At 36.8% G+C, this 14,072-nt stretch overlaps 1 protein-coding gene across 1 annotated transcript; it reads left to right on the top strand.

The window, feature by feature from the left end:
* Window positions 1-8,917: 8,917 nt before the first annotated feature.
* Window positions 8,918-13,745, top strand: LOC113343538 (probable ADP-ribosylation factor GTPase-activating protein AGD6). Its single transcript, XM_026587692.1, has 3 exons — window positions 8,918-9,803; window positions 11,571-11,660; window positions 12,947-13,745. Exons 1-3 carry the CDS (start codon window positions 9,030-9,032, stop codon window positions 13,499-13,501), a joined length of 1,419 nt encoding a protein of 472 aa, XP_026443477.1. The 5' UTR covers window positions 8,918-9,029; the 3' UTR covers window positions 13,502-13,745.
* Window positions 13,746-14,072: the final 327 nt, after the last annotated feature.

The following is a 14,072-nucleotide window of genomic DNA, read 5'->3' as shown; positions in this document are numbered from 1 at the left end:
GCAATTGAAGCTTAGGAGACTTGGGTTAGGGTTTGAGATGGTGAGCTAATAGGTACGGGTTTTCTTAATCAGAGATGGAGAAGTTGCTGATGTTGACTGTTACCGAGAATACAGTTTATCCCAAAACTTCGAAATCAAAAAAAAATCTAATCAATTCACAAATTTCCAATCTACTTTAACCCTAACCACAAACAATGACGAAAATCGGACCAGATCTACTCATAAACGCATCAAAAGTAATAGATGAAGGTTGAGTTGATTTCTTGTATTAGGGTTTTTTTTCCTGAGGGAGGAAGAAGTTTTGAGAGGTTAGAGACGAAGATAAAAGAGGAAGTGAAGAAATTGTGAGAACTCTCTTTTGATCTTCTATATACCTATCTTTGAACGGTCGATATTTGATTTAAAATGGTCATACGGATTAAGGATATTTGTGGACGGTAGAGATTTGATTTTACACTGTCATATGGATCAAAGAAAATGTGTTTTCTTTGTGTTTTTTTGTGCTTTCTCTATAAAAAAATCAAAAGAAAAAATTCAATTAAAAATGTTACACAGCAGGCAAGCGAGCAACAAGTTACGCCGCAAGCCCTTTTCTCTATGTTCTTCCGGGTTAAATTTCGACTAGTCACATAGGTCATGAAGTAATTTCGACTAGTCAAATATGTCATGAACTAGCTACAGTTCACACTGCAAGACTCGGGTTAGCAAGATACACCATTGAAATCGATAAATATGAAGCTCTTTGTGTTTTCTTTGTGCTTTTTCCTTATGTTTTTGTGCTTTCTCTTTTTGCTTCCGGTTTGAATTTCAACTAGTAACATAAGTCATGAAGTAATTTTGACTAGTCATACAAGTCATGAAATAACATCAGTTCACGCTTCAAACCTAGCATGATATGTCATCAAAATCGATAAATATGAAGCTCAGTGTTGATTAAAAAAATTTGTATGACGACAAACAAACTATGAATCATGAAGCTTCGGGAGGGTTCTGACTTCAAACTTAGCATGATACATTATCGAAATCGATAAATATGAAGCTCAGTGTCGATTCAAACTTCAAATTCGGTATAACGACAAACAAACTATGAATCCCTAAACAAACCCTAAACTATGAAACCTTCGGAATATTCTACGAAACCTTAAACAAACCCTATTTCTGCATATTGTATGCAAACCAGGATTCGAGATCGAAATCTGGCCGGGAGTTGACTACTCTAAGTCAGAAACTTAGTAAGAACGACGAATCCATCCATTTACAGGTAAGATTCATTCGGAATATTCTACGAAACCTTAAAGAAACCCTATTTCTTCATATTATATGCAAACCAGGATCCGAGATCGAAACCTGGCCGCAAGTTGACTACTCTGAGTCAGAAACTTGGTAAGAACGACGAATCCATCCATTTACATGTAAGATTCCTTCGGAATATTCTACGAAACCTTAAACAAACCAATTTCTGCATATTGTATGCATACCAGGCTCCGAGATCGAAACCTAACCGCGAGTTGACTACTCTAAGTCATAAACTTGGTAAGAACGACGAATCCATCCATTTACATGTAAGATTCATTAGGAATATTCTACGAAAACTTAAAGAAACCCTATTTATTCATATTGTATGCAAACCAGGCTCCGAGATCGAAACCTGGCCGCGAGTTGACTACTCTGAGTCAGAAACTTGGTAAGAACGACGAATCCATCCATTTACAGGTAAGATTTCTTCGGAATATTCTACGAAACCTTAAACAAACCCTATTTCTGCATATTGTATGCGTACCAGGCTTCGAGATCGAAACCTGGACGGGAGTGGACTACTCTAAGTCAGAAACTTAGTAAGAACGACGAATCCATCCATTTACAGGTAAGATTCATTCGGAATATTCTACGAAACCTTAAAGAAACCCTATTTCTTCATATTATATGCAAACCAGGATCCGAGATCGAAACCTGGCCGCAAGTTGACTACTCTGAGTCAGAAACTTGGTAAGAACGACGAATCCATCCATTTACATGTAAGATTCCTTCGGAATATTCTACGAAACCTTAAACAAACCCTATTTATGCATATTGTATGCATACCAGACTCTGAGATCGAAACCTGGCCAAGAGTGGACTACTCTAAGTCAGAAACTTGGTAAGAATGACGAATCCATCCATTTACAGGTAAGATTCCTTCGGAATATTCTACGAAACCTTAAACAAACCTTATTTCTGCATATAGTATGCATACCAGGATCCAAGATCGAAACCTGTTCGCGAGTGGACTACTCTAAGTCAGAAACTTGGTAAGAACGACGAATACATCCATTTACAGGTAAGATTCCTTCGGAATATTCTACGAACCCTTAAACAAACCCTATTTCTGCATATTGTATGCATACCGGGCTCCGAGATCGAAACCTGCCCGTGAGTTGACTACTCTAAGTCAGAAACTTGGTAAGGACGATGAATCCATCCAGTTACAGGTAAGGTTCATTCGGAACATTCTACGAAACCTTAAACAAAACCTGTTTCTGCATATTGTATGCATACCAGGCTCCGAGATCGAAACCTAGCCGCGAGTTGACTACTCAAAGTCAGAAACTTGGTAAGAACGACGAATCCATCCATTTCATCTACAACCATCCATTCATTTTTTTTCCCTTAACATCATTACTTCCATATCCATTCCTTCCTTATCCTTTTTTCCCCTTAACTTCATCGTCTTCAACAGAGCAGCGTCTTCATCATCTAAGGAGATCTCTTCACCAACTTCATCATCACCTACAAGTAATCGTACACAAAGTTGAAGACTTACCACCTCCACCAATTTCTCAAAGGTTTGTTACCCTAATCGATTTGTAACCCAGGTCTGTAATCTACTGAGGATATGTGTTGACTATGGAACTTATTGTTTTGAAATTTGAGTTATGGTTTTGAAAGGGCAGTTACATATTTGAACTTAACCCTCTTTGGTGAAGTTGTTGTGAATGCAGAATACGCAAGATTTTTCCAAGCAATAGGAGACCAGTTTAAGAAGTACTTGGCTTATGCGGTGCCAATTTCCGCCCATGCTTTCATCAACTAATAGATATAGAATGATATGCATTGTCATTGTATAATGTATGTGATTGTTTATAGAGAAGAATGTATTTGATTGTTTACAGAGAAAGCTTCGCGCTTTTTGCGGCTCAGTCACCTGAGCATTATTTTTGAACATTATATTTTGTTTTACAACTCATATAAAGGGTTGGCATAAAGTTAGTATATTAAAGAACCACAAACTTGAGAGAACTTGTGATAGTGTAGGTATGGTTAGTGGTGTAGACTTACATGCAGGAGGCTGAGGATCAAATCCCCCAACCTCATTTTATAACATTCTATATTTTTTACTTCAACAACTCTTATAAGTGTTGTTATACGTTTTTATTAAAAAAACACAAAAAAACTAAAACTTGTGAACTGTAAGGATGGTTGATGAGCTAGACTTCCATGCAGTAGGTTCATGTTCGAATCTCCCCTTTAACCTCATTTTTTTTCCAACATTATATATTTTTACTTCAACAACACTAATAAGTGTTGTTATACGTTTTTTTTTTTTTAAAAAAAAACAAAAAAAAACTTGTGAACAGTAAGGATGGTTGATGAGATAGACTTCCATGCAGTAGGTTCATGTTCGAATCTCCCCTCTAACCTCCTTTTTTCCAACATTATATATTTTTATTTCAACAACACTCATAAGTGTTGTTATACATTTAAAAAAACAAAATTTGTGAACTGTACGGATGGTTGATGAGCTAGACTTCCATGCAGTAGGTTCATGTTCGAATCTCCCCTCTAACATATTTTTCATTATCATATTTTGGTATTCTTCAACAACTCTTGTGAGAATTGTGATAGGCTAAGTCACTACCTTTATGGAACAAAGTTGTTACAGCTAAATGTCGTCACAACTATTTTGCTTAAGGAGTTGTCGTTTGTTTTCTTAGCGCCAACCCATTGTTCCTAAGGGTTGGTAGTGATGATATACGACAACTCTTCCTTTGAAACCAGTTGTAAAACATAGGACTTTCTACGATGTTTAGCAAAGAGTTGTAAAACTCAAGTTGTAGATGTATATTTTTCCCATAGTGAGCTCTGTGCTTTTATGAATAGACTCTTCTAGATGTTTCCATCTAATCAGATTGGTTCCTCAACTCTTACAACTAAGATGCTTCCATCCACTTAGATTGGTTAGTGCTATCCTTAATAGGCATACATTTCTAGGCTCTGGAGTTTATAAATCATGCAACTAAAAAGTTTCTCCCATACCCCCAAACTTAAATTTAACATTGTCCTCAATGTTCCAAAGATAAAATTAAAGCATGAACAAGGAGAAACTGTTACCATTCGAAGCAAAAGAGTTTAAGGAAAGATATTATTGTGTTGCGTGAGTTTGGGTTACCTCCCAAGAAGTGCTAAGTTTCGAGTCTTCACCCGGACGTAAGTACCACAAAATGGCTAGTTACATTTCAAATCATATATCAATAGTCGAAACATCTACGGGTCAACAAAGCCAAATAAAATTTCCACCAATAGGAGAGACAAATGCTCAGGATCAAAAAAATGAGCAGAAAGAGCACAATCTGATATAAAGTTTCGCTGAAGACAACTGGATTTATCTGGGGTGCCCTCTTGGGTTCATATGAGTGTCTTGACAAATAGATTCATCCGAAAAACGGGTCTCTAAGTTATCATTTTCCTCTTGGACAGTATCAGGAGGTAGGGTAGTGGAGTCTGAATAGACTCAGGGAATACCTCACTAGGCTCGAGTCCCAAGTTAGGAACTCTGGATAATTGACAATAACAAGAATCATCACTACTCCCAAACTTAGGGTTTTCACTACCCTCTGACAAACCTCTAATTATGGCTTGAATTTCCGGATCTTCCCAGTCCTTAAATTCAATAGCTTCTTCTAAACAAGGGGTTAAGGTAGATTCAGAAACTAGTAATGGTTCAAACTTAGTTTTCCTTATGTTTTCTCTGGTTTACTTCTTTCTTTCTATAATTTACTCATACAACAGATATAAGGAAAAATTCTTCTTTTTTTCTATGATATCTTATGTATTTGTACTCATGTGATGTGTTTGGGTTTTTATGAGATCTTAGTTTCAATTTCAATTAGGGTTTAATCAAATTCAGTTCAAATTTCTAAATCTCCAATTGCTAATTGATGCAAAATGAAAATTGAATGCTTGAGCGAGCAACCTGTGTACTGGGTTTTAGGCTAATTGTATGAATGTAAATGCCTAAATCTCCAATATCTAGTTGATGCTAAATCTTCAATTAGGGTTCACAGGTCGCATGATCAATCAATCATGATTTATTTAGACGATGGACTGATTTGAGGCTCGGTTAAGCTCAACCCTAATTTATGACATAACGGCTCGGTTAAGCTCAACCCTAACTAAATCGGGTGTATTTTAGAAAAATTGTAAAAAAACGGAGGGTGTATTTTAGAAAAATTGTAAAAACGGGTGTATATTTGTAAACGCATTACCAAATGGGTGTAGCGTAGAAAAAGCCCCTTAGAATTGCTTGCAGCCATTAATTTTTTATTATTTTTTTAAATAACAAAAACAAAAATAAGAGGAGGTTCAATTATTTTATTTATTTCTTTTAGCTAGTTCTAGGGGTTCTAACTGTAATTGCTCAAGTATTTGGAACCCATCTTCTTATTTATAGAGAAACAGAAAGGGATGGGAAAAGGAAATTAAGTTGTCGCCCGCTGCTTCCAGAGTTTCTAAGTCTAAGTCTTATGGGAGAGATATTTAGCTGCTAAATTGACCATCCGTGTCAGATTGGGCAACCTCCTAACCCCTATCGGATGGCCAATCTAGCAGCGAAACGCCTAACCATTCGGCGTTAAACGCTGAACAGTGCAGCGTCAAGAGAACTCCGAACCGAGCGGCGTTTGACTTGGTCGTTCTCCCGCAGTTCTTCCCCATTTCTTTCTAACTCACTACACACCCTAATCATCTCAATATCAATCATCAACATCCAGACATTTTTTTCTTAATTCCTTCCGTGGGTTTGTTCTCCATCGAATCCTTGATCGTTTGAGAGTATTTTCATTCAATTCCGTCTACGAAATTCATTGGGTAAGTATTTAGAACTTTATGTTTTTTTTCTTTTTAATTTTTGATTATGATGAAAATTTGATGAAATTGATGATTGATATTTGATACAATGCATGATTTAGATGATATATTTATAAAATTTGAATGATATGTGATTGAAGTTGATTTTTATAATTTTTAAGGTTTAATATGTGTGATGAACAAAAAAAATTTGATTTTTTTTTGATGAAAATGAATTAATTTGTGTCATTATGAAAATGAAAAGTTGTTGATAAAAATGAAAATGAATTAATTTGTATGAAAATGAATTAATTTGATGAAAATGAATTATTTGTATGATTATGAAAATGAAAATATGAAAATGAATTAGTTTGTGGATAAAATTTGTAGGTAAAGTTATATAATTATTTGATTAGTTGTATGACTAAGATGAATGATAATGGATTATACGATAATTTGTATGATTAAAATGAATGATGATTTAGTTTGTATGGATGAAAATGAATGATAATGATTTTTTTTTTCATCTTTATTATTGATTGTAGTACGAGTATGGATGAATTACTAGACCGGTTGGATACAGTTTCTTCAAAAAATTGTGATAGACATGTATGTCAAGATGTTATGAAAGAGTCTCGCAGTGTAAGCTTTAGAGGTAGTTTGAAAAATGTTGAAAAGTATTATCAATTGTAGTGCAAGATAATCCGGTAGCAAAACAATTTTGTGATAATTGTGGCTTTTCCTCTGTTTTTGAGATTGATTTCGCCAATGGGGATAAAGCCTTAGTTGAAGCCATAGCTGAAAGATGGTGGAAAAGTACCAGGAGCTTTCATTTTCGGGAGTTTGAGATTGGCCTGCTTCATTTAGATTGGTACATGTTAATGTGAATTCCCACTGGTGACCCTTATAAACGACGAGTAGTTATGCCGCAGTTGGGGAATGATCTAACATATCCTTCTTTGGATGATTTGTATTTTTCGGATATCAAAATTCATGGTCCATGGGACTCTAAGACTAATACATTTTCCTTAGCTGTCTTGAAAAACTACATTGAAAGTAGAAAAGGCCATAATAATATTGAATGTGCAGTGACATCGACACGAGCATTCTTTATGTGGTGTTTTGATCATTTTCTTCTAACGCGTTCTAGTGGAAAAGTAGATAAACGTTGGGTTTCGTTATTAGATGACTTGAATAGAGTTGGGGAGTATGATTGGGGTCTAGCTTCGTTAGGTAATACCTATAAATATCTCGACGATTGGTCAACCAGGGGTACAAATTTAGTTGGCATGGTTGTGGTACTTGAGTATTTGTACTATTATTATTTTCGCAACATGCAACCCTTGCTTTGTCAGACACCTGGAGGACATTATGATGTTTTCCCAAATATTTGTCTTTTCAAGAAGATTAGGATTGCATCAAGGAAGATAGGACATCGATAAGGCCAAAAGGATACTTTGAAACACTCAGTCAAAAGCGTAATAGCACAGATTGACACTAGAACAAGGGAATCATGTATTTGGCAATCATGGGCAGAGAGTCGGTATGCTTTGGGAGACCAATATGAGGATGCACTAAAGGTATCCAAAAAGAGAGTTCTTTTTTTTTTTCACTTTGAAAAGCGCACAAGAGTTAGTTGTTACATGGCGGAGATATTCCAGAGGCAGATTACAGGTGAGATTGTAGTACCGGACAATCTAAACAATCCAAATGAAGCTTTTACATCACAAGGCCTCACATTAGGTGGTTCATATGAATGAGCTACGAGTCAAGGATTTTACACTCTTAGGGTCGAAGATGGAGCTACTACATCACAACAAGGAAATGCACAATATCAACAAGGAGAAAATGAATTTACCGATGTGTTGTTGGAGGAAAGCAAACCTAACATTGTTTATGATACTCAGTTCAACTAACAATCCCATACTTTCTTTTGACACGAATTAGTTTCTCAATTTCAAAGTAAAGCGAGCCTAATATTTAGTTTTTCAATTTCAATGTAGTTTTTTATGTTTTAAGTTAGTAGGATCGATTTCAATTTCAATGTACTTTTTAGCTTCTTCAAAAAACATTATAACTTTGTTTTGCAATGTAATGGAAGATTACAAATTCTCAAATGGCTACATTTACTTCGATAAATTTCCAAATTTTGAAACAAAATACGATTGAAACAAATTGCCAAACATGTAGAAATGGAATTCTGAAAAAAATAGCCGTCAGTTAAAAAAAGGGTCAAGCGCCGGATGGAGCAGCGTCGTCGGCGAACGCCGGATGGAACGACGTCCGTCATAGCGCCTAACCATTCGGCGTTATTCTCTGAAATATTCGCTTAACGCCGAACCATTCGGCGTTTGGGTTGCTTTTTGAGAGCCGCAACATTCGGCGTTTCAATCTCGCCAGTGCTGGCGAGATTGAAACGCCGAATGGTGCGGCGCTCAAAAAGCAACCCAAACGCCGAATGGTTCGACGTGTAGCTAGAAAAAGTGTTAACTTTTTCCTCACACTTTTTCATGATTTGCAACACTTTTTTTGGCCAATTTAGCAGTCCAATCTCTCCCATAGGACTTAGCCTAAAGTTCATTTTGTTTACCCTTTCTGCAAGGAAAAGGTTGTGTTCTCGTTTTTAGTAATTTTAGGGTTCCTATAAATTTCACTAGAACCGGAACCAAAACTTACTAAACGCTAACCCGAATCCAATACCAAAGTCCATTTACCCTTACCCGAGTTCACTCATAACCCAAGCGGCCAAGCCCAAACAGATAGAAAAAGAATAAATCTCTTGACGTCTGTTATACGTATCCGACAATTACCCAAATTCAAGTATAATTTTAATTTCCTCCTTTTTCACTGGTAGATCTTCACGAAATCAAATCTAGGGCTCTTTCCTTTTCAATCTCCCCCAATTCTCATCTCAATCAAATCCAGAAATGTCAGCATCAAGAAGATTGCGCGAATTACAATCACATCCAGGAAACAAAACCTGCGTAGATTGCTCCCAAAAAAACCCACAATGGGCATCAGTCTCATACGGAATCTTCATGTGTTTAGAATGTTCAGGTAAGCATCGCGGATTAGGAGTGCACATAAGTTTCGTCCGATCAGTAACAATGGATTCATGGTCTGAAATCCAACTCAAGAAAATGGAATCAGGTGGGAACGACAAATTAAACGCCTTTTTATCAAATTACGGGATCCCTAAAGAGACCAATACCATAGCAAAGTATAATACTAATGCGGCTGGTGTTTATAGGGAGAGAATTATTGCTTTATCTGAAGGGAGGGTGTGGAATGATCCACCGGTTGTTAAAGAGGAGGTGAAGAAGCAGGAGACACGGCGCGGTGGTGGTGGTGGGGGATGGGATAATTGGGATGATGATGGTGTTGGGCGGAATAGTGATATGAGGAGGAATCATTCTGCTGTTAATATTAGTGGGAGTGGGGGTGGTGGGGTGCCGGTGAGATCGAGATCGACACAGGATATGTATTCGAAGTCCGAGTATGAAGCGTCTGCTGCTAATAAGGAGGATTTCTTTGCTAGGAAAATGATGGAGAATGATAGTAGGCCGGAGGGTTTGCCGCCTTCAAAAGGTGGGAAGTATGTTGGGTTTGGATCGACTCCTGCGCCGAGCTCGAATCAGAGGGATTATTCTCAAGGTGGCGGTGCTGGTGGTAGTGGTGCAATTAAGGATACTGTTTTTCAGGTGAGATTGTTGTTTTTGTTTTTACCAATTTTGGAATTTGGTTATGTTTCGATATAGGTAGCTAAGAAATTGAAATTGGGAAAAATCTTTTGGGTTGTTGTTAGTAACTGTACAACAATTGTCAACTGTCAATGGTTAGGGATGTGTAGGGATAGATATATGGGTTTAGCGGCATAGAGTGTTTTAGGGTGACACTCTCTGACCCATGGCTAGAAATAGAAATTGAATTGCTAACTAGAATTTATTTATTGTATACCGCTGAGTGTCTCTTAAGTAGTATAGAGATCAGAAGTGGTTAGCATATTTTTGACATTTGAGTCAATTGGCACCAAACCGTAGCTAATCTCAGTGTCTTTAGTTGACCTTCTTGTTTGAAATAACTTCTGTGACAAGTACGACCATGTCCACTTTCTACATATGCACTAGTTACTGATGTCAAGAGCATTCAGATTTAACCGTGAATTTGTTCATTGATATCATATAATGTCTGTCATCAATCACTTAGTGATTTTGTGACATGTTTCCTATAACGCAGATAACTGGATATCATATAGGGGGGGCCAAATTTTAGCTCTTTTACTGTGTCCTGCATCCATCTAGTGCTAACCTACCAGCTCTTTATCCATATTAAATCCGATTCTAAATCTTACAGAACTTGGTTTTCTTCTTTCGGCTTCCCTTTTTTCTTATAATATTAGTTAAACTCATCCCTAGCTAATTGACTTGCAAAAATGTGATGGTTTTAAAGATGATGGTGCATAGGTTAAGGTTTGATGGTTCTCCCGTGATGTATTGGTTTTTGTTTTTGCAATTTTTTGAATTTGATTATGTGTAGATACTGGTATCCAAGTAAATGAAGCTGGAAAAAGTCTTTTAGCTTGTTGTTTGTCTGCTGATTTTTAATAATTAATTACAATGAATGTCTGATGAGGGACGTTAGGGGTTTGATACATGGGTTTAGCCGATTATAGTGTTATAGTATGGCATTCTCTGACCTATTGCTATCAAAAAAAAAATAGAATAGAAGTGATAAGTAGACTAGATTTATCGTATTGTTGGGTGTTTCTTAACTAAGATAGAGATCAGAAGAAGTTAGCATATTCTTGACATTTGAGTCAGTTGGCACGTACCAAAATGTAGCTAATATCAGCGTTTGTAGGTGACCATCTTGTTCAGAATAACTTCTGTAATAAGTATGTCGACGCCCACTTTGTACAGTTGCTCAAGTTACTGATGTCAAAAGCATTCAGAGTTAACAATAAATTTGTTCATTAAATCTTACAGAACTTTGTTTTCTGCTTTGTTCGGGATACCTTCTGTAGTAAATACGACCATGTCCAGTTTTTTCCTATCCGCTAAAATGCATAGTGCTTGATGCTAAATCTTACAGAATTTGGTGTTCTTCTTTTAGTTTCCTTTTTCTTATAATGTTAGTAAAAATCATTCCCTAGCAAATTGACTTACAAAAGGGTACTGTTTAAAGTTTGAAAGGATGCTGGTGCATAGATTTAAGGTTTGACGCTACTCCTATGCTATATATTGGTTTTTTGTTTTGTTGCGCTACAGGAAAATCTAACTGAAAACAAACTAAAGTGACCATCAATACATAACTTTGGATCGGTTTTCCTAGGTTATTTTGTGAATGCAAAATCTGTAAGGATTAGTGTGTTCCAAAATCTGTTTGTGTTTAATTATTTGTGTGAGGCTATTTGTTGGTTCTATTTGCTAATCATGTTCTTCTATTTTTGTATGACTTTACCCTTTTAGGGTCTTGGTAGGTTATCACTGGTTGCGGCATCGGCTGCTCAGTCTGCGGCTAGCGTAGTTCAAGCTGGGACAAAAGAACTAACGTCCAAGGTATTTGATTTTCCTTTTCTTTTTTGTAACTGGAATCTATTATTGTCCAGGTATGTGCTAGTTCAATCTTTTTTGTAGATTCGATTTGTGCCTTTTGTAAATGCTGATTACTGAGCTATGATAGAGTTGACTTGGATGAAAATGATTCTCTGACACTAGAGTAACTAGATTAATAATTTAGAGCTTGTTGAAGCTTCGCCAATGGACAGATACAAGATTTGATAGATTGGGTTGTATAGTATAAGCACAAAAACTCCAAGTTTAGTATTTTGAACTTTAAGGCTGATATATACTTTCTTTAGTAAAGGACCACACTCTGCATCTTAGGTATGCATGTTTCTATGTGCATACCTCTGGTTTTGGTAAGTAACTGGGAAAGGCGGTGCCTTCACTAACTGTGAATTTTACTGTGAAATGTGCATTAGTAAGTTACTGGCCCTGGTTGGTGTCCTGCGAAAATTTGGAGGCCTACCAAATCTGCAGCTGCTTGGTAAGCGTAAGCCTAAAATTCACTTCAAAACTTTGCCTATTTTCATGGGCTTTTGTGGATGGCTACGAATATATACAGCAAATTATGTGCTTGCCAAGCAGCTGCGAATTAGGTGGGCCTACGAATTTTTGCAGCATACCAAGCAGGGATAGTGTGGTTTGTTACCTAAAAATAGAAGTCGTGTTCCTTAAAAACTAGAGATGGTCTGAATTTAGGCCCTTTATCCTAATCTCTCATTGATTATCATGAGGATCATTCTTTGCTCATAATTATTGCTCAAACTTATGTCTGTAAAATGCTTCAAATCCATTGTCTTAGATTCTTAATTATGGGGAGGTGGCTGATTTTCTTTCACCTAATTAGTGTTTGCAGTCGATAAATTATTGGATTCTTCTTAGATTTCTGTTGGATCCACCAGAATAGCTCTCTCTCTATATATATCTAGTAGACTGCCAATTCTAGCCGGATTCAACTATGTATGGCTACATGATTGTCTATGGAAATCATGAACCTACTGATGAAAAGGCCCCGTTTAGTTTTACTTGACAGACTACTATTTCAGAAACTGCACTCTTTGCTTCTCCTACTTCTTTGACGCTGCACCTAACCTAAACTTACAACTAGTTCCCGTTCAGTTTTCCACGGTTCGCATAACCACCACATCTCCTCTTCCTCTTAACAAGTTACTATTCTTTTAATGAAAACAAGAGAGATTTGTGTTACTATGTATGAGTACAACATTGCTAATTTTATCATGCTTTTCATTTGAATAAACATTGCCCAAATGTTTTTGCAGGTCAAAGAGGGTGGCTATGATCACAAGGTAAATGAGACAATGAATGTTGTCACCACAAAAACAACAGAGATTGGTCATCGTACTTGGGGAATAATGAAAGGTGTCATGGCAATTGCTTCACAAAAGGTTGAAGAGTACACCAAAGAAGGTGTTGCCCCTTGGAAGGGAGGAGATGATTGGCAAAGGAATGATAGCCAAAGTAATGGATTTTATCAGGAGTTTGGGAAGGAAACCAAGGGATGGAACAACAGCAGCGCCAACAACTCGTATGTGTCTGGTGGAGGTGGAGTCAACACTTCATCTGGTAAACAGCTCAACTCGGTTTCTTCATCAAACTCTTGGGATGATTGGGATAGTAAAGATGCAAGTGCCCGTAAGGAAGAGTCTGCAAAAGGAGGAAGTGGTGCTACTGCAGCTGCTTCTGATAACTGGGCTGGTTGGGATGATCCGAAAGATGACGCCTATGATGATGGTTTCCACAACAGTTCATCAAACCATAATAGTAAGACAAAGGGAACATCAGAGGATTTGTGGGCTGAAGGTGGATTTCGGTAGATGAACCGCGACCTGTTTGGTCTTTTCTTGTGTAGAATGTATACACCCTACAAATTTGGGGTAAAACAGAGCATTGTTGTTTTTCTTATTAGCAAAACAGTCTTGTTGCACGCAGGAAGAGAAGGATGAAATTGGGCTAAATTGCCTTAATTTATTAAAAATACTAGTAATTATGTTTGATTTTATGTAAACAACAGATTTTCATAAAATAATTTTCTTAAATTTTGAATGAAATTGCATTAAATATTTAGAAACCGACTGAAAAAAGGATTTGAAACAAAATTTGGAAACCGGGTTTAAATAAATGAATCAGGAACCAAATTAGGAAAGACTTCCAAATTTGGATGTATGCCACTCATATATATACGCAGGTAGATGCTTTTGGTTTCTGTTTACAAACCCATGGCTGGACTTCAATCTCCTGTCAAGTTGAGAACAGAATCGAGTGGCTTTGGGAAAAGGGAAACTTGGTGGGAGATCCAAAAAAAATAATATTCTCATTGTCAGGCCCACAATTAATTTTGTCTACCGTGATACCCATAATTATGCAGACGCATAATGAATTATGCAA

Source organism: Papaver somniferum, unplaced genomic scaffold (assembly GCF_003573695.1).
Source record: "Papaver somniferum cultivar HN1 unplaced genomic scaffold, ASM357369v1 unplaced-scaffold_6, whole genome shotgun sequence".
NCBI lineage: Eukaryota > Viridiplantae > Streptophyta > Magnoliopsida > Ranunculales > Papaveraceae > Papaver > Papaver somniferum.
Note: the sequence above shows the minus strand (reverse complement) of the source record. Positions and strands in the feature narration are given on the sequence as shown.